This window comes from Pyrenophora tritici-repentis, chromosome 6 (assembly GCF_003171515.1).
Source record: "Pyrenophora tritici-repentis strain M4 chromosome 6, whole genome shotgun sequence".
Classification (NCBI taxonomy): domain Eukaryota; kingdom Fungi; phylum Ascomycota; class Dothideomycetes; order Pleosporales; family Pleosporaceae; genus Pyrenophora; species Pyrenophora tritici-repentis.
In genome coordinates, this window is record NC_089395.1 from 2,354,196 (window position 1) to 2,377,985 (window position 23,790).

Consider the following 23,790-nt stretch of genomic DNA (forward strand, 5'->3'; position numbering starts at 1 on the left):
AATCCAATCTGAACCTTCTAGGACCCACTTAATTGATTGTTGCGGACTGTGGTTTTACTGCACTAGACTTGAGAGTACAGGCATATAGGTTAGCATGGTGGATATATTGAATTGCTAAGACTCACAACAGATGGATGATTGACGTTGTTTTGTAGAAAAAACGAAGCATACTACTTAGGCCTCGTGTATGTCGTATGTAAACGTGTTACTGTATGTTGATTTGATAATTTCTCCGCAGTATTTGTGATGTAGCATGCTGGAGACCTATCCATATTTGAGCAGTTTAAAGCACCAACGTCCTTGAAATTCATTTTTAATCTGCAAATCGGTGTATTTCCGCACTTTAGTACACAGGAAGGAATAGCCGCCTCTCTTTTGAATAACCTAAGCCACTTTTAGCTTAGGGTAGTTACTTAGATATGCCCGACCCCACAAGAAAACGAGCTCCTTCGAGACCACATTACACCGCCTTGTTTGGCAAAACATCTCTATTCCTGCTTCTATCAAAAGTCAAAAATCCACCCTTTGCAACAATGCGACGTAAGAGGAAGGCCAAGGCTGCGAGCCACGGGCCTGCCGACAACGCGTCGAATAACGGCGAGAAAAAACCAGAGTCGGGTTCCCAAAACGCCAATTCATCGTCATCTTCGACTTCAAAACCTAGCGCAAATAATCCCAATGCACCTTCAAAGGACCTCGCCTCTCAGATGAGAAAGATGGTAATTGAGGCTGCTGATCCCCCGCCAAACCCCATTCCAAACGGCGTAGAAGCGGAGATGGCGGAAGTAAAAAAAACTCGTTGTTACTATGCCCCGCGAGAAGCTTCGACGTCGGCTTAAAGTGCATTGGCCATGTTTGGTAGAGAAAGGCGACCCAGAAGGCTGGACGCGAGAACATAACCTGTGGTACATACAAGAAGAGATGAAGCGCGAGGAACAGGTAACCGCAGCATTTACCTCACTCAAAGAGAAGCTTGAACAAGGCAAGAAAGTACCTATCCAAAGCCCTTACTTAGGCCCTTTATCTTATTAAGGTTACTGGAGATTACATTCCAGTCAGGCCTACACAAAGTACTTCTTGCCCAAGATCGATAACATGGACTTTGCAGAATGGGACGAACCCACAGACCCAGCTCACAAGATGAATTTCTACGACCCGAGTTGTCGGACCGCTGATAATCCTCTCTATAAAATGCGCGACATGCAGCCTAGCTTTGGCGACATCGATATAGATTGTGGTGGGGCGGAACTGAGGGGATCCCTGAAGAAATTTACCTGGCCCGAGTACGCATCACTCGACCCCATCATTGTCAAAACGACAGGCAGGTCCAGGAGGTTGAAGATGTGGTTCACAGGCGATGGATTCATGCGCATGGAACTCCTCATGGGCTCTAAAGATGATTTTAGAAACGAATGCGGGGTACCGGTAATATGGTCCGGCATAGAGATGACTGAATTTCGCAGTCAGGAGGAGGCGAAGGAGTGGAGGGCAGAGAGAAAGGCTATGGAAGAGGAAGAAGAAAAAGAACGAAAAGCGGCACTTGTGGCCGCAGAAAAAAAGAAACAAGAAGAAAGGGCTAAAGACGAGGCAGCCAGACTCGCCAGAGAAAAAGAGAGGAAGAAGATATTGGCCAGGTTGCGGGAAATGCGCGATGCTGGCGAGATTACCAAGACGGAAGAGCGGCAGATGTATCTCGAGGAAATGGAAGAATACGATTACAAACAGCTCACTGACGTCGATACGGATGACGACGATGATGACGAAGACGACGACGATGATGAAGACGACGATGAAGACGATGAAGACGATGAAGACGATGAGTCACCCGAGCCACCACAATCTCCCTTGTCCTCGTCGGGACAGGAAGATTGGTCGAGTTCGGAGGAATCAGATGGAGAATAACTAGCGAAATAGAAACGATATTGACGTTTGAAAAGGCCGCAGGGCAGGACGTGAAAGTCAGGATAGCACCACCATCCTGTGTAGTCGAGATACGGATTGACGGAAAGGAGCTTATGCTTTTTGCCTCTACATACAATACGTGATATTGCCAGGGAGATCTATGCAATATAATGGCTTGGACGAGGTCACCGCCAGAAAACCCTCATCATGTACGCTTGTGAACATTACACACTCCTGCATAGTCGCCGTCATCATATTAAACCCAACACACGCACTACTACACACTTGCACATACACAACAACATGTGAAGTGTTCATAATAAATATCATTCACTACTGTTATCCCAAAGCAACTATGAAGCTCCTTCTCTTATGTCATGCCGCAATCATGTCTAATGCATACACTTCATCTCATCCTATCCGATGCGCTGGCATCGCAGTCCTCTCATAAAAGCATAAAATCAACGGGGGGCGCTGAACGCAAGAAGGGGTATCAAAGGTCCAACCCAGAAAGAAGAAGAAGAAGAAGCAAAAAGAGAACTATGTTAAAAGACGGGTTGGTCAGTAAGTAGAAGAAGAATGTGAAGAAAACGCTTAAAATTCAAGGCCGAGCCAAGGCAAGAAAGAAGGGAGGGAAGAAAAAACCCGCATCCGCCATCTAAACCCGCAAGATTTGAAAAGAGGCAAAATAGTTCCATCGTATTCCTGTTCAACTGTGTCGTGTCCCCATGTGGCGTGGCCCCACCGAACAGGTTTCCAGTTTCTCCAAGTTTCACAAAACCACATACACGACCGCACTTCGGGAACAAGCGCGTTTCAGGACCACCCGCCTACCCGCCTTGCCAAGAAATACGGGCCCGCCTACCGCCCTCCTCCTACAAAACGTGACCCCTCGTCTTGCGCGTGTCGAGTTATCGTATTGTGTCGTGTCGACGCCAAACGCCGTTTCGTCAAGTGTCACCTTGGCAGGGCAAAGAAGGGAAGGAAACTCCACTTTCATGTCTGACGTTTTCACGCCCGACAAATTCCGGCGCGCATACATGTTCCGCGTTGAATCTAATGCCCGAGTAAGGGTATTTGTCCGTGAGTGTTCCAGAAGCCACACGGACGGCTTCGGAGAAAAACGGAGTGAAAGGGGAGGTGGTATCCTGGTTAGTCATTGTCTTTTTACTGTCTACCACCCCCCAGCAGGTTCCAAACGCCGCGTTTGCGTCTGGAAGTAGCCGTCGAAGACGCTGAGCTCGGGCTTCCTTGCTTGCGTCGGTGGGGGCGCAGGGTGCTCTGAGATATCGACTAGCGTTGCCGTGTTATTGTTGCCGTTGCTGCTGCCGTTATTGTTAATGCCTAGCGAGGCAGCGGCCTGACCGCTGTAGCCCCCGGAGTCAAGGCTGCGTCGCCGGCCGCCAGTTGCACGACCGCTGTTCAAGCTGTTGAGCACGGACGTCATCTTAATGCGTTCTTTGGGACGGGGCAGCAACATCTTCTCGATGAGTGTGAGCCATTCGGCTTCGGCCTTGAGTTGGCGCAGTTTGCGGCCAGACCCGATGAGCCCGTTGCGTAGATGCGATGTTGTGGCTGCGTGCAGTCTGTTGCGCCAACTGGCGACACGGTCGAGGTGCTGGTGGTAGGATGCATCATCTGTATTCGCGGATCTGTATTGCGCGAATACGGAGAGGGATTGCCCCTGGGCTACTGTCATCATGGAGAGGAATACGCAGCCAAGGGAGAATACGTCGGCCATGCGCTTGCCCCGTGATACAATGGTCTCGGGCGCAGCGTATACGTAAGATTGATCCTGGAAGTATGCGTGCAACTGATCCATATGCTGCGAGTTTGCCGTTATGGGGCTGAATGTATCGATGTTTTGCCCGATATCGAATGGTGCTAGAAAGATGCGGGCACCGTCTATCAGAATCTTGCGCGGCCGGATGCTGCGGTGGCAGATGGACTGCGAATGAAGATACTCAAGTGCAGAAGAGAGGTCGTGCATCCAGTCGACCAGCATCTTGGATCGGTTTGAATCGCTGCCGGGAAGAGCTAGGAACTCGTCTAGGGTGTATTGTGCCTTTTCTGTCACGATACCTACGTGGCTGGGTTGTGAATATGAACAGAGCAGCTTGGCAATATTCTTGTGATCGTACTGCTTGAACTTGTTCACCTGGTCCAGCAATGCAGCTTTCTGCGTCTGGCGAGCGATGACGAATCGCTTTCGCACCAAGACACGGTCATCGCTGCTACCTTGCATCCGAACTCGATCAACGCTCTTTTCAGAGTTGCGAGATGATCGGATCAGACCTTGATGCACTAGTGGGACTGTCTCACGTGCGGTGTATTCGACATGGGCTCCGTTCAACGGGAGTTCCTTGGAGGTAGCGCGCCACTGCTCCTCTACAATCTTTCGTGCATTTCCCACGATGCCCTGTAGACGATCCTCTGGGAATGGCAGGCTCTCGTCACGAAGATCGAAAAAGGATGCCTGTCGCCACGAAGCAACATCGTCGCATACATATAAGAGAATGGCAAGCCTGGGATTCGACAGAGTCCACTGCCATATCTTCTTGACCAGTCCAGCATCCCAACCTTGCTTTCGAACATGCTCGTATAACCACCCAGAAAGAGACTGTCCTTGGGAAGACAAGATGGATGTGTTGATGAAGCCGTTCACCAAAGGCACGAGAGGAGGAGCTGGCTGTCGGTACGGGTTCATGGGCGAGCCCGGATAATCACCATTCCTAAACGACTCACCGGAAGTCGATGGGGGTGGAGACAAGGGCGCAAATCCTGCTACCGGATTGATTACCCTTATTGGCTGGGGAGCAATAGGCGTCGTTGACCGACTCGTGTACTGCGGGGTATGATTTGGGCTGCCATCTGGTGACGACGAGTCTATTGACTTGCTGGAATACGTAGAGCTTGGGCTAGCCATGACATTTGACCACGGGTTGTTGTTCGTAGTCGTCGGAGTCGCGCTTCGACTAGTGCAAGACGAAGCCGACGAGGCTGTTGGAGATGGCGGCCCGCGGTTCTTATAATTCCATGACTGGTCGGCCTGGAGGTTGACCATGGAAATGGTATGTTGCAGACTAAATTGCGGTTTGGGGTGCTCGAGAGCAGTTGTTCGCCATGGTGAGTTTGAAGCGTGTTGCATTGCGGCGGGGGTACGAGAATTCAAGTCGGATAGACAGCACGTGACCAACGTGGGCACTGGAGATGGCAAAGGACAAGTGATTGCAGAACTGAGGTTATGGGCTGGCGCAAGCCCGTGACAAGGACAAAAGCAAACAAGGAGTGTCAGCTAAAGAGAGTGAGGAACGAGAGAGCTAGATAGAAGAAGAGTTGGGTCCAGGGAGCTGTCGGGCTCGACCGCGTCTACACCCGTGACTGGCCAAAATAAAGCTGCTCTCAGCACAGTCTAGAGGCTGTTGATGTGCTGGCAATTACTTGTCCGCATTTTGCAACACATTAGTGGAGGGCGATAGTATATGGCATTCCACAGTGGGTGTACGTGTTGGGCGAATGCGCTGGGCACGAGCACACCCATGTGGTTTAGTTGTATGCAGGCGAACGTGGCCACCTCAGAGTCGCCTTCTGGATCAAAGGCGTATCATATGCATATGTTCGCAGCCATACCTTCCCGTATGGTGCCAGATCATCTGGTAAACTGGCATTGTGCGCGCGATCGGTCCCGGAGCCAGTAGGCACTGTAAGGAAGGTCACTTGGTACTCGCAGTGTTGCGCTGAAGCTTGAAAAAAGCTGCCAAAGTGGGGAAGATTTCATCGCGTCGGGAAATCAGCGCCACCAAACAACGTCGTGGGAAACGCGCAAGGCGTCAGTTTGAACATGTGGAGACTATGCAGCGACATGAATACCCAAGATGAATACCTACGGTAAGTATCGCTCAGGTCGGGAGCGCTTTCGGGAGATTCGGATTCGGATGAGCCCAAGGTTTCGTGTCACGCGCTCACCGTATCTTCTGGGCGGCTGCCGGGCGCAGGGAATAATCCATCTCCATGTGGCGCCGGGAGTGACGTGCGTCGACAACAAGGGCGGCTGGAGAGAGGGTCTATTTGTGGCTTGTCAGAGATGCCGTCACCGTATGTAATATGTGCAGGTTGTTCAGGTGCACAAGATACGTGTACACGTGATCATGTGCATAGAGCCACGTGACCATGCATACCAGAAGACTCGACCAAATGACGGGAACTAGCACAAGCGTCAAAATCTCACGATGCTCGGCATCATCTTACTCAACGAGCGCTGGTGCTAGCAATAACCTGAGCGTTAGGGCGTATTCCGGCATTGAAATGCTTGGTAAGCTCAAATGACAGCGGGCAGTTGTGTGTCAAAATTGCTTGTTCACGAGAAGCAGCAGCCAAGCGTGAAACTACAGTCACGACTACGAGGTGAGAGTGGCGTCGGAGAGGCTGAAGTTGTGCCGGGAAAAGCGGCAGGAGGTGCCCATTGGCCCGCCATGCCATATCACGTGACGCGTTAGCGTACATCTGAAGCGCCCCTAGTTTTAGCATCGTCACTCGACACCAGACCTCAACACCAATTGTCTCAAGGGGCCCGGCATCTTCATGCCCTGTGCGTCTCCACTCCCGAACGGTTCGATCTCCACGTCGAGGTTCGGTTGGCCTCTGCCCATTGCGGCTCCAATGTACTAATTTGAGCTAATCCATGGCCCCTGGAGCATGAACGCATAGCACATTGTTGTGCCACCTGTCACAGCCTCAAGCAGCGTGCGTCTCATACTCTGTTATGGAGCTTCCGGCCAGGCTTGGTGCTGCTTTGTGAGTCTTATGGACCACCCAGGACACGCCATTTTGTAAGCCCACTTGGTCCGATCGACCCGCCGACGCGCTCCATTGACCGCGTTTCTTCATGCTGGCATCTCCCATTTCTATAATCTAATCTAATTTGCGCTGCTAATGATACTGCCTCTGTCGGTTTCCGTTCAGTAGTGATTGACTTTTGTACCCGTTACCGTCGTTCTTTTCTTCAACGCCACTCACTACCTTAGTACGCTGCTGGGCAGCCCGGCTCCTACTACCTTCTCACTACCGACTTTAATACTTCGGGTTACTAATACAACCTCGACAATGCTTTTCAAGAGTGCCCTAGTAGGCACCCTGCTCGCGGCTGGACACGCAGCAGCTTTCAAGGGCCCGGAGCTCAACGCCCGTCTTCAGCCAGCCCAAGATGTAGAGTCGATACTTCGTCGCGACGCCGAGATGATGGCAACACTCACCCAACGACAAAACGCAAACTCGGCCGACACAGCGCCTCTGGCATCACTGACACCCGCCACGGGCGACGCCTCAGCTGCCAACTTGGTCAAGTGGGAAGAGCAGACCAAGGCAGCGTGTATGGCGACACTGGCCAACCTCAATGGCCAAGCGTCCAACCCAAGTGGCATTGCCGTGTGCTACAACCTGCCGTTCTTGGACAGCAAGACTGGTGTCTTCCAGGCAGAGCTTCGAATGTACAACGTATCAGCTCCCATCAACCCTTGGCTTGGTGTCACCGCCGCCGACGTCAGCATGACACTATCCTATCTCGGTGCAACTGTACAAAACATGCAGGGAAACGTCACCAAGCGTGATCTTAGCGCGCCAATCGTGGATGGTCAGCTAGTCGAGAAGACTGTGAAGAGGCAGAACATCAATGGCATGCAGGAACTCAAGGTCCTCATGTATGTTGGAAGGATCAACGACAACCTGATGGGTTCAGCCATGACCCAGTAAGTCGACCTACTCCTAGTCATGTAACTCAGCCGCTAACATTGCCTCAGAGAGTCTCTCAAGCCCCTTCTTATCCCGCAAATCGACCTCGCCGCAAAGAACCCGGTTACTGGCCAAGACGTTGAAACCACCCTATCTTCCCAGGAGGCATCTTTCGTCAACGGTATCTTCTCCAGGGCAGGCACTGCCCCCACTAACGCAGACCCTGAAGCTGCAGCATCCGCATCCGCCGCTGTGGCCTCCACCGACCCCTTTGTCGTCCCCGGAACCTCATTGGCCTTCTTCCCAATCGGTCTTGTCGTCACCTCCACATGGGCCTTTTTCTTCATCACGGCCGTTGGTTTCGGAACATTTGGTCGCATTCAATACCGTGACCAGTATAGGAGACGTGTAAGAGCAGAGTCAGCGCGCGGTGTTCGCACCATCTAATATCAGCTTCGAGAGTCGTTTTGTCGTTTGCCGTTTTCTCTTCCTTTTTACACGAGGTAGTAGTATCTCAGGGTTAGATTACCATGAAGATTACGTTCGCTCCGATACCCCTTCCCTTTTACATCCTGTACATAATTCTGGTCGGCTATGGGGTTTGCTCCACCCACCATATCATCATCTTCCTCAAAATCTAAACATCCCGGCGATGGAGTGCACCTGTGTGTCTCGGATTGCGCAGTAGGAGATAAAACAGTATAAGTTAGCAAAACAATGGAAACAATCAGTATTTGTCAAATCTTTTTTTGTTCCTTTCTCGTCACGTTTTTCGTTGTGCTTGAGCGCTTTTTTTCTGATCTTTTCTGAGCTTGCAACCCATATCACGTCGCAGCCGCCGCTAGTTGCGTGGTACACAGTACGCACGCGCTCCCGTTTCAATCAGCAGGACTGGCTTCTGATCCGCGCCAGCCATATCTAGGTCGCTGCTTGCAACGCTTCCCATAACAAGCGGCTGCCGAACCTAGGAGGTCCTATCAAGTCCGAAGAGATGATTGGCTTTAGATGGCGCAAGTCAACGACGATGCCTTCATAGCCGCGCTTTGGAAAGGTGAGGTCGTTGGCTCTATATATTTGTCCTTTTATATGAGCCCGACCAAGATCTGTAGACGAATGCCCAGGCGGCTATGCTTTGTACTCTGCAGTCTGTTCCAGCACCCGCACTAATAACTAATACCGGCAACGTTTGCGATGCACTCATTTTCATTTTGAGCTCGTCGCTTTCACGGGTACGTGGCAATTTTTACTGTGACGACATAGCCTCGAGATTCGCTGAATTACTCAGGGTCCAGTTTGCAGTTTGATTGCTCGCAAACACTAGCCGATCACGAGTCCGCCTTCACTGCGCCAACAACACGTCCGCGCCCTACGCCCATACACTTCCATCACCGCTATTACTACAGCAAGTAGAATATCCAGCGACTCCTTCTCTTGCGCAGCGGTCTCCAATTTCGATAACCAACACTCGTTCACCTACCTTGTTGACCACAAAAACAACAACAACAACACCCTACCTCATCATCAACCATGAAATTCCTCACCCTTACATTCATCCTTACGCTCGCCACCACCGCCCTTGCAGCCGCCGTCGTCAAACCCCTCAACACCGCCTTCTCCATCGTAGTCCGTGACGCAAACTGTGACGCCTGCTTCGAGCAGTACAAGTTCTGCCAGCGAGTAGGGAACCCCATTTAGTCAACTCCAGAAGAACCTATACTAACGATCCTCCCCTCAGAACGGCCATACAGATGGCGAAGAAGGCTGTAACCAGACCTGCGCCGAGCACGTCTGCCATATGAACCGGTATGACGGCGCCGACCCGCGTGAGGTACGTTATCAACCCATTTCTTGTCCCGTGGCCCGCGAATTTATTTCATGATGACGAGTTCAAGCTAACGGTTTGACTGTATAGTGCAGGGGCTGTGGTGGAGCCTTCGACATGTGTCCTGAGAAGTCCCGCTACATCTAGTCAGCTTCACTTTCCAACCTTTTGCAGGATATTTCACCGTTCGGGACAACGGGTTGAGGTATTTGTGTCAAAAGGCAAGATGACGTGGGCGACCGGTCGTATGATGATGTGGAAATTGGAACTGCGGTATTTGATATCTTGTCCTGAGGCAGACTAGTCCTCGGTCGGTCCTAAGGCATTTATCATTTCGATGACCGGGGTCTTTTCTTCTTCAATTTGATATACCGATTTGCATTTACTTGCATACATAGGTCATGGGATCTGGTTTAGTGAGACAATGGACTCCACAGTAGAATTCGGTCTTTTTGTAGTTGACTACAATTTGCCTTTTACAGTTGCCCACTCGCCCTTGTCAACCCTAGCACACATGTCCTTGAGTGTTGTAGCTGCCCACTCAAAGTCCTTCATCTCGAGATACGCTTGCGCGCTTAGTCTGGTCCACCACTTGCCTCCATACCATTGAATCATGATAAATGTACCATATTCGTCGCTGCTGAGCTTCTTCATCCAGTCGCGCACCAAGATGCCAGCATCATCCTTGTTGATACCGCTCTGCGCTGCGACGTCGTGAACACGCGAGATGGAGATGGGAAGCCGGACGTTGGACATGCAGCATTGGCCCAGGGTGCCAGTACTGTTTTCTAAAACCTCTGTACCGAGAACTTGAGCGACGTGTTTTCCCGCTTTGCGAGCGACATCATGGCAGTATGACATGATTGCCTTTTCGCCGCCGAGGGACTCGCGCCATTTCAATGCTGCAGGGACGCATAGGTAGGGGCTGTTGTCAATCGTACCCACGAATTCGAAGTTGGCAATGAAAGGCGTTTTTTCCACGCTGAAAGCGGTTGGCATGGTGACTGCGGATTGTTCGGAGGCGTTATCCTCGACACCTGGCTGGGCTTGGGCCTGCGACGACGAAATCTTCGGTGGGAATGGCGATTCGAATGTTGAGCTTGCGGGGGTAAACCCCCATGATGTGGGCAGAGTGCTGCGGATGAGATGTTGGTTCCGATGAGCGACATGGAAAACCGCACAGCCACGCGGAACATATAGCCACCTAGATTCAGGTCAGCACCTCCTCGGGAGTGGCTATGATGAGCAGAGATGTAAGGCGTCGTACTTGTGACAGTTACTAACGAAGAAATCTGGATCCAAAGACCCGAGATCAATCTCAACATGGCCAACACCATGCGCCCCATCAATGCAACTCATGACCCCCAGCTCCTTACACTTCTGCGTCAAGCGTTCAAACGGTACCCTCACGCCGGGCATACTAACCACGGTATCAAAGACCGCGATTTTGACTCGTCCGCCCTTGCTCTCCACCTCCTTCACCTTTCTCTCAAACTCTTCGACTAACCAGTCATCTTCCACGGGGTACGTGTACTCGATGCACACGCTCTCCGCGGGAGACTTTTCAGTAACATACGAGACCGTCTTACCACAGGCACCATAGATGGTGGTAAAAGTGAGAATGTGGTCTCCAGGGACGAAAGTGAGGTTACGGAGTACGGTATTTATACCCGTGGTAGCGTTGGGGACGAATACAATGGTTGAAGCAGGTGTTTTGAGAAGCTGTCATATTGTTAGTGATGTTTTTGCAGTACGTGAATATGACATGGGGTTTAGTATGGAGTAGCGAGACTCATAGGAGAATGTAAATACGCACCTTTGCTATCGCCTCTCGAGCTTCATCAAGATAACCTGAGTACTTGTAGATGATGAAGGTATCGGGTTGTGCTTCGCATTCGTCCTGGAATGCGCGCATGGTATCACGGATGACACGAGGATAGGTTCCAAATGAGCCTTTCTGCTATCAACGTCTGTACATGGAGACGATATCGGATGAAAGCAAGGGCGTAGGTATTGTCGTAGGAGTCATACATACCATGGTTCAAATTCAAATGTCCCTTGCCAAACAAGAACTCCTTATCTCTCAACTCCTTCCCAAACTTGACACCATCCTTTGTCGTAGCCTGCACCACCGCACTCGCGTCAGAAGTAGTACCTTTCAAATCTGACGTCATGATTGTGGAATTGAAAACGAGGCTATACGAAACATTGAATGATGGTTGCGGCTTCCACCATTTATACACAACAATACAAATTCGTGACTCAAAGCATCAGTGACTCAGTGCCATGTTCGCAAGATGTTTTCGGTAAACAGCTACACATTTGGCTGGTAGGGCGTGGAGGCGTCGGCATTACATGTGGTCCAATCGGAGAAGGTGGGGAAGTGGGTTGAGATAGGAATAGTTTTGTGGGGCAAGCTGAAGCTAAATACCCTTTTTGGGCTTTACAATACAGTAGCTATGCGTCACCCAACATACATGGGATGGGAATGGCACCATCTGTGCTGAGTTTCCACGTTATGCATTGCGTTGAATCTACAAACGCGCAGGAAATATCGTTCCTTCCAACGAAGCATTTTCCACAGGTTTGGTAGCCGCTACCTTTGCAGCCGCAGTACCTGCCCTTCGTCCAAACACCGCGCCTGAAGTTAACCCACTACCTCCAGGATAGTTACCGTAGAACAATCCACCTAACATTTCGCCAGCGCAAAAGAGACCCAAGATCTCCTTCTCACTCGAGGTAATAACAGCCGTCGTCTCAGGATTAACAGCCAGCCCACCAAACGTAAACGTGATACCACAGCACACCTTCACAGCCATAAAAGGGCCCTGATCAAGCGGTAATGCCCAATTTGATTTTGCCAATGCCAATTTCTTCAGCCGAGACTGCGTGGATAGGCCATCTTTTACTGCAGGATCCCATTTCCTCTCTGGATTTTCTTTTTGAGACGCATACACGGCGTCGTTATACTCTTTTATCATCTCGACAAAGGCTACTGGGGCATCCAGTCCCGCGCTCCATGCGAGCTCCTGCGCCAACTCCTCAATCGTAGCACCCCAAATCTTATGTACACGCTCATCACGATACTCTTCATCGCGCAACCACGGAATCGCGCGCTGATCGTAGACCTGAAAAGCTACTCCGTCCGGTTGCTCATGGATAGCGCGTCCGAACTTTGCATACGTATAGTTGCGCATATCAAAACCTTCATCGACGAACCGCACGCCATGTTTGTTAATCATTAGACCAAGCGGGTAACCAGATTTTGTAAACTCGTTTGAAACTGTACGGTCCCCGCTGTTTGCAGGGGCGTTGGCGTCCCAGCAGGTGGAATGGCAGCCAGACCAGTTGCCAGCTTGTTTGGCGTTGACGTCGCGAATGGCGAATTCGAGCACTTCGCCTGTGTTGAATGGGGTGCCGCGGACTCGTGCAATGTCCCAGTTTGGACCTAGGTACTGGGAACGCATGCGTGGGTTTGCTTCAAAGCCTCCTGCTGCTAGGATTACGGCGTTGGTGTTTATGAGTGTGTCTACGCTCTTGTACTCTAACAGGACTCCTGTGACGGCGCCGGATGGGGAGGTGATGATGCGCTTGGCGGGTGTGGAGTAATACACTTCGATGCCGTGTCGTTGAGCTGAAGCTTGGTGATCTGCAATGAGTCCCTTTCCGCCATCCTCAGTCATGAGCGACATGCCGCCCCAGAACTTGAAGCGGCCATTAACCTTGTACGCCTGACGATTGAAAGATAGCTGAAACCTGATACTGTTCTTTGCAAGCCATTTCACTGTATCGTTGGAGTCGTCGATCAATGCCTGGTTCAATGCTGGATCTGACCGCCCTAGACACACACGATCCATATCCTTTCGAAAATCCTCCTTGGTATACGGCGCCATGTCGATGAGTTTTGATGTCTCAGGATCTACATTGTTGACAATAGGTAGTAGATCTTGCATGCCATTATGAACTGTTCGGAAAGCACCAGCTGTGAAATAACTGTTTCCGCCAGCCCATTCTTTTGGTGCTTTTTCAACGAGTACCACCCGATGTGCTCCAGCCTCTACAGCTGCAATGGCAGCGCAGAATCCTGCGTTACCGCCACCAATGACAAGTACATCGACGTTTGGGGGAGAGGTGAGCGATGCCATGTCGCGGGGATACGAAACTGAACGATGATGACAGAGGCTGATAGTTCATACGATGCTGTGGCGGAAGAAAAGTTTTCATGAAGAGCGAAGCTTGCAGATCCCAGTTGAGCCTACTATAAGTTGACGGGTGACTTTTGGGTATCCCCGCAACGGAGACTTATACCCGCGGCAGCTGGCCCGCGGGAGCAGGGAGCAGGGGATGTTGCCGACGGAGCTAGTGCAGGCTAGCTATCATGTAGTAGTCCGTCGCTATATCTGAAATTCGGATATAAGTAATGTCGAGACTAAAGTCGCACTGTAATGTAGAGGGGCCTTCTACTCGTGTTTTCCCAAGTTCGATGTACATATAAAGCTAGAGTTCCTGTTGACATTAGCGCGATTTATATCACGCGGCAAGGCACCAGTACATAGCTCCCAACATTCAGTTTTGTATTAGGAGCTATCTTCAGTCTACCAAACTTTCGTTGGGTGACTTCTCGTCTTGCTGGACCGACCTCTTTCAAGCGTCCTATCCGACCTGTACTAGGTCTGCATACGTAGAGCATTCCCATGACTCTCTAGATAAAGATTCTGATGTACGCAGATGTTCGAGCCAGTGGCAACTCATGTGGGCGAGTGAGAATACAACAAGGAATAGGTTCATTCTCATCTTCTCGCTGATCAATGGTCCAGCAAGTTGATGAGGAAGAACCGGGTATCAATAAACAATCAACGCCATGCAGTAGCTCTACCCTATTTATCTTTTTCTCGTTCGTTTTGGCGCCGCTTTAGGTTTTGCACGATTCGCTCGTCGAGTGATAGGCGCGCTGTCTTGTTCAGACTCGACACTAGATTCCTCGTCATCATCATGCTCATCCTCTTCCTCGGCAGACTCAGACACGGTGCTCTGAGCTTTTGTGTTCTTTGCAGTATTAGCTCCAGCCTTGGTACCTTTTCCGGTCTTGGCTGTTCGAGCTCCTTTGGCACCCTTTGCATTCCTAGGGGTGGGTGTGGCTTCGGCTACGCTCTCTGCTTTTTGACTGCGCACGCTATCAGGCAGGTCGTTGAGCAGGCCGATGCCTGGAGCGTAAAGGTCTTTGTATTCATCGACTGGAACCATGGCCGGTGAAGAGGCAGCGGCTGAGGATTCGCGGTGGAAGCGTCTCAGCCACATCATCTCACCGAACTCGTCTTCAGGGAGCTCAAATTCGGGCATGAGAGCGGCATCCTCGGGGTTTAGAGGGTCGGGTTCTTCGGCAAAGGCGAATTCGTTCTCGCGCGTATCGAGGGCGTCTAGATCATACAACTGCCACAATTTCTTCCATATACCGGGAATACGTGTGTGAGGTGCATCATCGCTCGCGAAACCATGTGAGCGCATGTCGGTATGAATACTGATGATGCGAAAGTGCTTGTGCATGCCTGGACATGAACATGTTAATTAGTCATGCATGAGTTGCTGACGTAACAGCATACCTGTTGGCTTCCACTTCATCATGCTCTTCATAAGCTGCGTTTCCTGCTCGTCGGCCCAGGGATCATTGAGCAGGTCATCGTGCAGCTGTGCAAGGCCAGAATCTTGCGGTGTCTTGGGCTGCGTGTCGCGTAACGGTGTTGAAGCTGCGGAAGCTGCACTTGCCTTTGCCTTCTTGCGGGGCGGCATAGCTGGGGGCGAGTGAATTGATAGTGGTGAATGGGAGTGGAAGAAGTGGGCAAGTCGCGCAACCAGGTACCGACGGGGACTGGTGACGGAAGTTGCAGGGGTTCGCGTAAGGCTGAAGGGTTTGGGCGCGTCATACCCCACACCCTCACCCACGCATCTCTACTTGCACCGCAATGGAGGCAGATGACTCGATATACAATGTCAATGTATTCAGTACAGATGACCTATGGCGACAGCCTACTTCTTTTGAAGATGCCGACACGCGCGAGTCTTTCCTGTTTGCCCCGCTGGAGCTAGATAGTGAGCCGTCGCGTCTTCAACAAACATGTGAACGCGTCAATTGACCAACCCCGCAGTCTCATCAATCAAGTTCGACCACCCCTATGCCCCAAAACACACTCTCGAACGCGAACTGCGACTTCCCGACTTAGATACATTTGAGTTTGGGCCCCTACCCGACCTTGAGAGTCTTGATGGGTCCACCATTTCCATCGACACTCTTCCGCTAGAGCCCGAGGAAGACGTCTGGGAGACAGCTCGTAAACAAGGGCCTGCAAACAAACATGTCTTGTTTTACACATGGCAATCTTTCGAAAAGGGTGAACATTTAGACAGCCCCACGCCATTCTTGACTGAGCGGGGTCCCGAAGTCTTCGATGCGACACTGGTACGCCATGAGGAATCCGATAATGACAAGCCCCGTGCTGGCCGAATACTCAAAGGACACGTGCTCTTGCAATCACTCTGGAATCTCGGTTTGGCTCGCTCTTCTATACTCTTTCGTTTCAATCCCAAGCTGAAGACATTTGAGTCCGCGGTACCGGATGGACGAGCATCGGGTCTGACTCTACTCGCCGCCCAGAGCTTGACCATGTACTTTATACACATCGGCAGCACTTTTCTGTATCTACGCTCCTTTGCAGAGCGAACCTTTTCCTCGGCTACAGCTATTGCTGCCAAGGTTGCATTGGCTACTTCGGTGTCAAGCGTCTTGTCCAGCTTGGAAGACACACTGGGGAAACAGTCTGCAGAGATACGCTCTCTTTTGCAGTTACAGCATCAGTTTGCACGGCCCCGTGAGATCCTGATGCATGTTGCTCGTATGGTGGATGCTGCCAAACATGCCAAAACCAATGAGCAACTCTCTTCCATTCTGCATCATCGTCTCCTAGAGCTGGAAGAAGGAGATGAGCATCTCCGTCAATTATCATGCCAAGTGCTTTGTCAGGTTGCCAGGCCCAGCCTAGAGTTGCTTGGTGAGTGGATGGGAATACGAAAAGAAGACGAATCTGCGCCTATCTGGCAAAGGAATAGTTTCGTGGCGGTCGAAGACCCTACGGTCGACCCTCCCTCATTCGAATATTCCTATAAGTCCGAAATGATGCCTAGATTTATCTCTCCGGAAGATGGAAATACGATATTTGAGACTGGCAACAGTCTTCGTTTCTTGAAGACGCAACATCCACAGCATCCATTGGCTCGTCTGGATGGATTGGCTGTTCAGCCTCCAGATATGGAGTGGGGCTTTGCATGGCAGGACATTGAGACATTGTCTTCCAAAGCAAAAGCTTACGAGGAAAGGTTGAGGCGGGCACTGCTGGCCTACAGTGCACGTACAACCGACGTTGCTGATGCTCTCCCTATGCCATCTGTACCAGAGCCTGTGTCAGAGCTTCCAGTTGAAACTCAGCATCTTGATCGTTACTTTGAGGATTCCATTGAGAGCATGAATGCGCCACCCAAGTGGGCCGCACAAACTTTACCAGATGAGCTTCAGCTTCTGGTGGGAAGCATACTAAACACCACAGAAGAGAAAAATGCCCCTTTCAACACATTCTCTCCGCCCATGTCACTGGCATCCACTCTCTCATTTCGTCCACTCATCACTGCACAGGCGAAGCTAGTCAATGCAGCTACCGTCCGTCTATTCTTCCGCTCGCATCAATTACGGCTCCATCTTTCGCTTCAACGGCAATACCACCTTCTCGGCGACGGCGTATTCTCCTCGCTATTAGCAACCGCTCTGTTTGACCCCAATCGGGAGAGCGCCGAACGCCACAAAGGAAGGATGCGTAGCGGAGTACAAATGGGTCTTCAGCTAGGCTCCCGAAAATCATGGCCACCAGCAAGCTCAGAGCTTCGACTCGCCCTCCGAGGCGTCCTCAGCGAAAGCTACTATTCCTCGGCCCTCTACCAGACCACGTTAACAGCCGGCGTCGCCAAACCACCAAGTACTCCCCTTCTAAACAGCAGAGACAACGACGAACTCCCCGGTCAACTCAACTTCGCCATCCGCAACCTCACTGAAGCCGAACAAGAAAAAGTAATGGACCCAGACGCCCTCCATGCCCTAGACTTCCTCCGCCTCCAATACGTTGCCCCCACACCCCTGAACCTCGTCATCACAACCTCCGCCCTCGATAAATACGACCACATATTTAAATTCCTCCTCCGCCTCCTCCGCATGCTCTTCGTAGTCGCTCACCTCCCTCGCTCATACACCGACACGGCGTCCCGCCAATTCAGAGCAGAAGCCTACCACTTCGTCATCACGCTCACAAACTACGTTTTTCAAACCGGCATCGCGGAACCATGGGCGGACTTTGACGCCTTTGTCGCAACCGTCGAACGCCGCCTCAACGAAGAAGACGAAGCGCGCGAACTAGGCGTTAGAGTAACACAGGGTGTTTCTTCCCTCCGCGACGCCCACGAAGCCTGTCTCGATAGCATTCTCTTCGCCCTCTTGTTGCGGAAGCGTCAGCGCAAGATCATGGGCCTCGTCGAAGAGGTGTTTGAGCATATTTTACTGTTTGCCAAGATGCAGAATGCGGGGGCGCAGGAGGAGAGGTTTGGCGATGAGACGGTCAAGGGGTTGTATGCCAAGTTGAGGGGCAAAGTTAGGGTATTTTTGAGTGTTTGTCGCGGGTTGACAGGGAAACAGGGATATGGGGTGGGGAGGGGGACAAGGGAGGAGAATCAGATGGAGAGGTTGGTTGTGGGTATGGAGATGAATGGATATTTTGCCGCGTCTTAGTGCGTGTACGAGCAAGTTCGAATTAGATAGCTTGAATGGCAATGTATATACATGCCTCGACATTAATGTCTAGTGGCACATCAGATGGTATATCAACAATCCATGCAAACATTCATAATACTCTTACTGCTTTGTCCCCATGAGTCCCCCAGGAGGATACTCGGGCTTCCCATCCGGCCCCAAGTTCTCCTCCCCACTCGACCCCGTCCTAGCCGTAGGCTTAGTCTCCGTAACCGGTCTCGTCGGCTCACCCACGCCCTGCGGCTCCGGTGGCGTCTTCGTCCCCGGCCCTCCTCGCTTCTGCCAATCAAGCCACGAGCCGCGGTACTCTCCCACATTTACATATCTGTTGAAAAAGGCGTTAGCTGTTGGCCCTCTACACATCCATCTAGCCCTCCATCCCCTTTCCCAGTAAAAGGACACACATAGAGAGACGGAGACTTACCCAGCCTGTCTAGCAATCCCAGCAGCAGCCCTACTCCTCACCCCCGCCTTACAAAAAAACACAACTTCCTTCCCCCTCGGCGGCTTCTCAAACCCAAACTGCTCTCTGAACTCTTCCTCTGGCAGTAGTAGCGCATCCGGGTGCGATGTCACTGGTATATTAATCGCCGTCGGGATACTGTTTGCGTCGTATTCATGGGGTTCACGGACGTCGATTAGGAGGCGGGAGTCTGAGGGGTGTTCGAGTATGTGGAGCACCTTTTTTGAGGGGTTAGATGGATAAGTCAGGGTGAGGGGAAGGAGGGGTGTATACATCGTCGAATTCGTAGAGTTTGTTTTCCGTCGAGCTGGGGCTGGAGCGGAGGGAGCGGGGGGATGGGTGGAAGTGCCGTGTTTGTGTTATTTGTAATGGGTTGGTTATAAGGAACGTGGGTTCTGTATTGCACCACGAATGAATGCTTTTCTTTTGCGCGAATGGAGAGCCGCCGTGTACTGCTTGTGAGCCGACGATTCTGGATAAGAGGTCTGGTTGACGGCCGATGACGGAGGTTTGCGATCGGGGGGTGGAGCTCAGGAGTTTGAGAAAGTGTTTTGAGGACATAGTTGCGATTTAGACCGGAAAAGAGTTCGTATGTGGTTCCTCCTTGGAGTTATCGTGGCGGGACTTCCGTGGTTAGAAGGTTGGTAGGTTGTAATAGTGTCTATCAGTAAAGATGCCGAGTTGTCGGTAGCAGAAAGTTGAAGCTCGGATGTAGCGAATTAACGCCGACGTCACTCTTCGCGAACTCTGCGCGAACGTCGGACGCTAAGCCTTACAACAAGCATGGCATCATTGTGCATGAGTATGCGGCCTACGATTCTGTAACATTGGTGTTTATATTCATTGAACTTTTATAATTTTACATAAACCTAAAGTGGAGTAGATAATGCCTTCCCAAGTAGCCACTTTTGTTTAACAACGCCCTTGGCCCTTTTCTAATATAGAAGTGACAATGCGTAACGCCATATAAGATGTATGATAAGTATGTGGGGTATCCAGTAAGGAAAGATGGGACGACATGGGCCAAATAGGAACAAAGAAATATGCATTTGTATATGGGCATTCGGCAGAAGTATCACGTTGACTCTTCTCCATCGCGCTGCACGTCCAGCCCCCGCAATTTCTGCGACAGTAGACCTGCATTCGGAGGTCCAGTTGGGCTCCCGAGTGGTGAAAAGGCATTCCCACCATACCCAATGTCGCCTTTGCTGAGTTTCTCAAACGTGCCGTCGTTGGAGCTATTCGGGCTCACGACAGGCCTCGGTGATGTAACAGGTGTCCTGAAGGGGCTCTTCGGATCAACATCCATGCACTCGCGAGAAACAGGTCGTGAATGAATCGCAGCTAGTCGACTGAGAGCAAAGGGAATGGGTTGTAAGTCGGCTACATGTGAGCTGAAACTGCTCGACGCAGATGAGTTGGCATTGTCACCAGTAAACTTCACTGCTGGAGGAGGCAAGGGTGTGTGCTGCCTAATGTTATCAAGCGCATCGTAGGCCTGCTGTGAGTGAGAAAGTGGCCATCCAGCGCTGCGACGACGGGAGACTTTGTCTGTAAGCTGAGGCCCGCTAGACTGGGTCTTTTGCGATGCCATAGAGTCTCTTGTCGGTTTGTACGTGCTGTATCTTGGCTCTGGCTGCTGAATTTCATTTCTCAGCTTCTCCTTACCATCTGGCACTCGATTGGCAAAAACGACACGTATGCTTTTGTACAGATAATGCCGACCCTTTGACGGACAGCATATGTGCAAATGAATCAGGTATCGCAGAATAGGTCGGTCGTTGGGATCGTCGGAACTACTGAGAGCAGCTTCTGGGCAGTCTGTGCCCAAGTTCTTTCGTGAAGAAGAGGGCATATCGATGATAGGCCCCGCAGAATAACTGCGCTGCCTGATGAAGGTCTTCTGCCCTGGCTCCATGTCTGACAAGTCGTACGGGACGAGGAATAGCTTCACGGCCGTCTTGTTCGGGTTCTTCAGTACTATCTGAAGCTGGCCCTGTGGCGGAATCCGGTAGCAACCCCCGGGAGGCGCTTTCGGTGAAGTCGACCGTCTCTTCTTCTTCTCCTTTCGTCGAAGATTCCCTTTTGTTGTTTGTAGACTTTCTTCATCTCCCAGATGTATCCGAAAGTCCAAGTCATCTTGATCGGGGGGAGGTACAGCATGGCGACGCTTACGTTTACCGGATTCTTTGCTTTCATCGGGCGCTGGTAATGAGTTTTCCAGGTCTATGAGACCGACATATGGACTTGGCTCGTTATCTGAGATCCTACCATTGCCTGTATTGTAGCTGTAGAAGACTGCAGGAAAAGGCACTGTTACATGAGGTGGGCACCTGAGACTCGACTTGCAATCTCCACGCCCAAGGACGCCGATTTTGGCGACAAAGTCTAGAGGTCGCGAAGGCGTAGTTGACATACGTCCTCGCAATATTGACTCCTCGTATGAACCTACCATCGGAGCGTGTTGGAGTGGGGATGCTTCGGATGAGAAAGATGGCCGTCGGGGGCTCAGATAGGGTGTGTGTGAGAGAGAGTAAGGTTCGGATATGTTGTTTGTCATGGATCGCCGAGGTTGATGCGCCTGATACGGTAAGGAGGTGCCATGACGAAGATGGCGAGCTGCAGGAGTTCCGGTTGCGGATCGCGCCATTTGTATGGACTGGTACGGTTGAAAAGAAGGCGGGGTAAAAGTATGCCTGCGATTATTTCTGTCAGGACTTGGAGAGGTCTTTCGCGAACTCGGACCAGAGGAGAAGTCTAGATCTGTGTTGTTTGCCTGGTACACAAGGGGGCTTGTGGGTGGCAGAAGTGTGAATTGACTGTGTGACGAGTGTGACGTCGCTCGTGCCCGCGCGACAGTACGAGTGTCGTCGTTGCTCGGCTCGGAATATTGGACATGGCTAGTACGGGTCGGATATCCAGCCGCGGGAAACGAACGGTCCCAAGGAACCACAGGCGAAGTGGCTACAAAACCGGCAGACGAGTGGCCATGGTCGGTTGCGGTAGCCGCTCTCTGTTCCCGAAAGTCGCCCGAGTGTAATGCCGATCGAGGGCGCTGGATGTCTAGGCCTGCCGCTGCAGCATCTCGGACATGGTCAGGGGTAGAAGTGCGCGAAGCTTGCAATTCGGTGGTAGGCGTTCGTGGAAGGCTTGGACGGTCTCCAGAAGTCGGACGTGGTGGGATAGGCCCATGATTTGCGATATCGGTCTAGAAATCAAGTCAGTATTTATTGCATGAATACACAAGCGCTACCGAGTGTATTTTGGCTTTTCTTTACTCACACCCTGCCACTGTAACCATGATGGGCTGTTGGTCTTCTTTATCCTCTCGATCCACTCATTGCGACCGAACATGCACGGCTTGCGCGTGTGGGTGGAAGACTCGACGTCTACTTCAAGCGACCGTTGGGCAGTCAGGGCTTCTTCTTGTCGCATGGCGTTGCCCCAATCGTCCTCCGAGTCAAGTCCCGTGGCTCCACCTCTTTCAAGGTTGGTGGGCGAGGTGTGAGCCAAGTATGACGGCGCGGGTGGACTATCATTGGGATCATGGAAAATAGGCATGACTGAAAGAGAATGTTGTAAGAAACAGCATAGATATGAGTACTAGTATCTCAGTGGAATCAGATAATAGTGGCGGGATTATGGAAGTGTGACGACGGCGGAGACAGTGAGGTCAGGATGGAGCGCGTGCTGGCTCGGCGAATGATGTGAGTAAAAGAAGCAGTTTGGCGCGAATGCGTTGGCTCCAGCGGCCGGCTCATCACACAGTCATACTGGCCAGGAAACAAGGCGAAACACCGTGGAGCGCTCCGGGCTGAGGTGCGGAGAGGCAGAGGGATGACTGGCTATGCGCTGTGCGCTGTGATGTTTGTAACTACTTGGATGACGGCAAATTCCTAATCGCTGCTGATAAAGGAGCTCCAGTCGGTCGAACCGGTATTGGCCGAGGTCCTGGCGCAAGAGGTCACACGACGAGAAGAATTAAGTTTTGGCTTTGTGCCTGCACGTGCGCTACCAAGTGAATAGATGGAACTGTATGTAGGTATGCTCTGCAGAGACACAACGGTGCTCAAAGCTGAGACGGCCTCAGTTGTGCAGTGATGCAGCCATGCAGCCGATCCCGCCCCGCTTCTGCCAAGACTGAGTGAGGAAACTACGCGCGCGTGCGCGGTATTGTGCCGTCTTTTGCCTGCTCACTTTTCACTTTTGATCTACCGACATCCACCACCGCTGTCGTCATCATGGGAGTAAAACCACGACATGAGAAAGGCGGCGAGTCGTCGGCATGGAAGCAGAAAAAAGGTTTCAAGATTGGCCCTGCAAATCTGCCCGATGGCACCCATAGACGGAAAAGTACGTATTGGGTCCCATCAAGCGTAGCTCTCCACCATACCTACTAATTTGCGCATAGTCGAAAAGATCAAGAAGAGCCTCATCGAGAAAGCCAAGATAAAGAAGCAGTATGCAAAGCTCAAAGCACGTGAAGAAACGGAAGCAACAGCACCGCGCAAATCTGTCTATGAACGCGAAGCCGACAACACGACCGACCCTGTACCAGAACCCAGCCTGGAACCCCACCCTGACCGAGTCGCTATGCTGGAAGAGAAGTCACCTGAACCTCAAGCCAGCCGATACATAGAGAGGCAGGAGCGAAGACGGCGTCCACAACCATTCCAGAAAGAGAGCGAAGTGGCGCGCAAGAAGAGGGAGGAAGCCGAGGAGAGGCAAAAGGCGAGGGAAGAGGCAGACAGGGAGCGTCAGAAGAAAATCGCTGAACGGGAGCGCTTTAGAAAAACTATGGCCAAGGCGAGGGGAGGTCCCAATGGCAAGAGAAAACTCGGTCGCGAAAGCACCGTTTTGCTTGCCAAAGCGCAGAGGCTCATGGCCAAAACCTGAGGAATTCGACCATCTTGTAGAGACGCGTGACGTCGACCTCTGGATCCCAGGCAATGAACACGTTCTTGCAAGCCGTCGGGCGACGTTTTCCCGACAAGCTCCGGTTCATGTACAGGTGCTTAACACGCCACTGTCTGT

General features: G+C 51.5%; 12 protein-coding genes across 12 annotated transcripts; 6 read left to right on the forward strand and 6 right to left on the reverse strand.

The window, feature by feature from the left end:
- Nucleotides 1-533: 533 nt before the first annotated feature.
- On the forward strand, nucleotides 534-839 carry PtrM4_121240 (uncharacterized protein; the record flags this gene model as incomplete). The annotated part of the gene is made up of 1 exon (XM_066108459.1): nucleotides 534-839. The coding sequence occupies one exon, from the start codon at nucleotides 534-536 to the stop codon at nucleotides 837-839; it is 306 nt and encodes a 101-aa protein (XP_065961644.1).
- Nucleotides 840-1,095: 256 nt separating this feature from the next.
- Nucleotides 1,096-1,902, forward strand: PtrM4_121250 (uncharacterized protein; the record flags this gene model as incomplete). Its single annotated transcript, XM_001935390.2, has 1 exon — nucleotides 1,096-1,902. One exon carries the CDS (start codon nucleotides 1,096-1,098, stop codon nucleotides 1,900-1,902), a length of 807 nt encoding a protein of 268 aa, XP_001935425.2.
- Nucleotides 1,903-3,076: 1,174 nt separating this feature from the next.
- Nucleotides 3,077-5,050, reverse strand: PtrM4_121260 (SPS1, Serine-threonine protein kinase; the record flags this gene model as incomplete). Its single annotated transcript, XM_001935391.1, has 1 exon — nucleotides 3,077-5,050. One exon carries the CDS (start codon nucleotides 5,048-5,050, stop codon nucleotides 3,077-3,079), a length of 1,974 nt encoding a protein of 657 aa, XP_001935426.1.
- A 1,955-nt stretch (nucleotides 5,051-7,005) lies between these two features.
- Nucleotides 7,006-8,076, forward strand: PtrM4_121270 (uncharacterized protein; the record flags this gene model as incomplete). The annotated part of the gene is made up of 2 exons (XM_001935392.1): nucleotides 7,006-7,646; nucleotides 7,698-8,076. The coding sequence occupies 2 exons, from the start codon at nucleotides 7,006-7,008 to the stop codon at nucleotides 8,074-8,076; spliced, it is 1,020 nt and encodes a 339-aa protein (XP_001935427.1).
- A 1,080-nt stretch (nucleotides 8,077-9,156) lies between these two features.
- PtrM4_121280 (Protamine-P2 multi-domain protein) lies at nucleotides 9,157-9,598 on the forward strand (the record flags this gene model as incomplete). Its single annotated transcript, XM_066108460.1, has 3 exons — nucleotides 9,157-9,306; nucleotides 9,365-9,457; nucleotides 9,542-9,598. The coding sequence occupies 3 exons, from the start codon at nucleotides 9,157-9,159 to the stop codon at nucleotides 9,596-9,598; spliced, it is 300 nt and encodes a 99-aa protein (XP_065961645.1).
- A 315-nt stretch (nucleotides 9,599-9,913) lies between these two features.
- On the reverse strand, nucleotides 9,914-11,625 carry PtrM4_121290 (CsdB, Selenocysteine lyase; the record flags this gene model as incomplete). The annotated part of the gene is made up of 4 exons (XM_001935394.2): nucleotides 9,914-10,655; nucleotides 10,719-11,173; nucleotides 11,268-11,404; nucleotides 11,487-11,625. The coding sequence occupies 4 exons, from the start codon at nucleotides 11,623-11,625 to the stop codon at nucleotides 9,914-9,916; spliced, it is 1,473 nt and encodes a 490-aa protein (XP_001935429.1).
- Nucleotides 11,626-11,985: 360 nt separating this feature from the next.
- On the reverse strand, nucleotides 11,986-13,596 carry PtrM4_121300 (SdhA, Succinate dehydrogenase-fumarate reductase, flavoprotein subunit; the record flags this gene model as incomplete). Its single annotated transcript, XM_001935395.1, has 1 exon — nucleotides 11,986-13,596. One exon carries the CDS (start codon nucleotides 13,594-13,596, stop codon nucleotides 11,986-11,988), a length of 1,611 nt encoding a protein of 536 aa, XP_001935430.1.
- Nucleotides 13,597-15,016: 1,420 nt separating this feature from the next.
- Nucleotides 15,017-15,238, reverse strand: PtrM4_121310 (uncharacterized protein; the record flags this gene model as incomplete). The annotated part of the gene is made up of 1 exon (XM_001935396.2): nucleotides 15,017-15,238. One exon carries the CDS (start codon nucleotides 15,236-15,238, stop codon nucleotides 15,017-15,019), a length of 222 nt encoding a protein of 73 aa, XP_001935431.2.
- A 2,770-nt stretch (nucleotides 15,239-18,008) lies between these two features.
- On the forward strand, nucleotides 18,009-18,272 carry PtrM4_121320 (DUF1421 domain containing protein; the record flags this gene model as incomplete). The annotated part of the gene is made up of 1 exon (XM_066108461.1): nucleotides 18,009-18,272. One exon carries the CDS (start codon nucleotides 18,009-18,011, stop codon nucleotides 18,270-18,272), a length of 264 nt encoding a protein of 87 aa, XP_065961646.1.
- A 123-nt stretch (nucleotides 18,273-18,395) lies between these two features.
- Nucleotides 18,396-19,317, reverse strand: PtrM4_121330 (PspE, Rhodanese-related sulfurtransferase; the record flags this gene model as incomplete). Its single annotated transcript, XM_066108462.1, has 3 exons — nucleotides 18,396-18,618; nucleotides 18,718-18,974; nucleotides 19,030-19,317. 3 exons carry the CDS (start codon nucleotides 19,315-19,317, stop codon nucleotides 18,396-18,398), a joined length of 768 nt encoding a protein of 255 aa, XP_065961647.1.
- Nucleotides 19,318-19,831: 514 nt separating this feature from the next.
- On the reverse strand, nucleotides 19,832-22,317 carry PtrM4_121340 (DUF4210 multi-domain protein; the record flags this gene model as incomplete). The annotated part of the gene is made up of 2 exons (XM_066108463.1): nucleotides 19,832-21,964; nucleotides 22,039-22,317. The coding sequence occupies 2 exons, from the start codon at nucleotides 22,315-22,317 to the stop codon at nucleotides 19,832-19,834; spliced, it is 2,412 nt and encodes an 803-aa protein (XP_065961648.1).
- Nucleotides 22,318-22,997: 680 nt separating this feature from the next.
- On the forward strand, nucleotides 22,998-23,652 carry PtrM4_121350 (Trichoplein multi-domain protein; the record flags this gene model as incomplete). The annotated part of the gene is made up of 2 exons (XM_001935399.2): nucleotides 22,998-23,109; nucleotides 23,168-23,652. The coding sequence occupies 2 exons, from the start codon at nucleotides 22,998-23,000 to the stop codon at nucleotides 23,650-23,652; spliced, it is 597 nt and encodes a 198-aa protein (XP_001935434.1).
- Nucleotides 23,653-23,790: the final 138 nt, after the last annotated feature.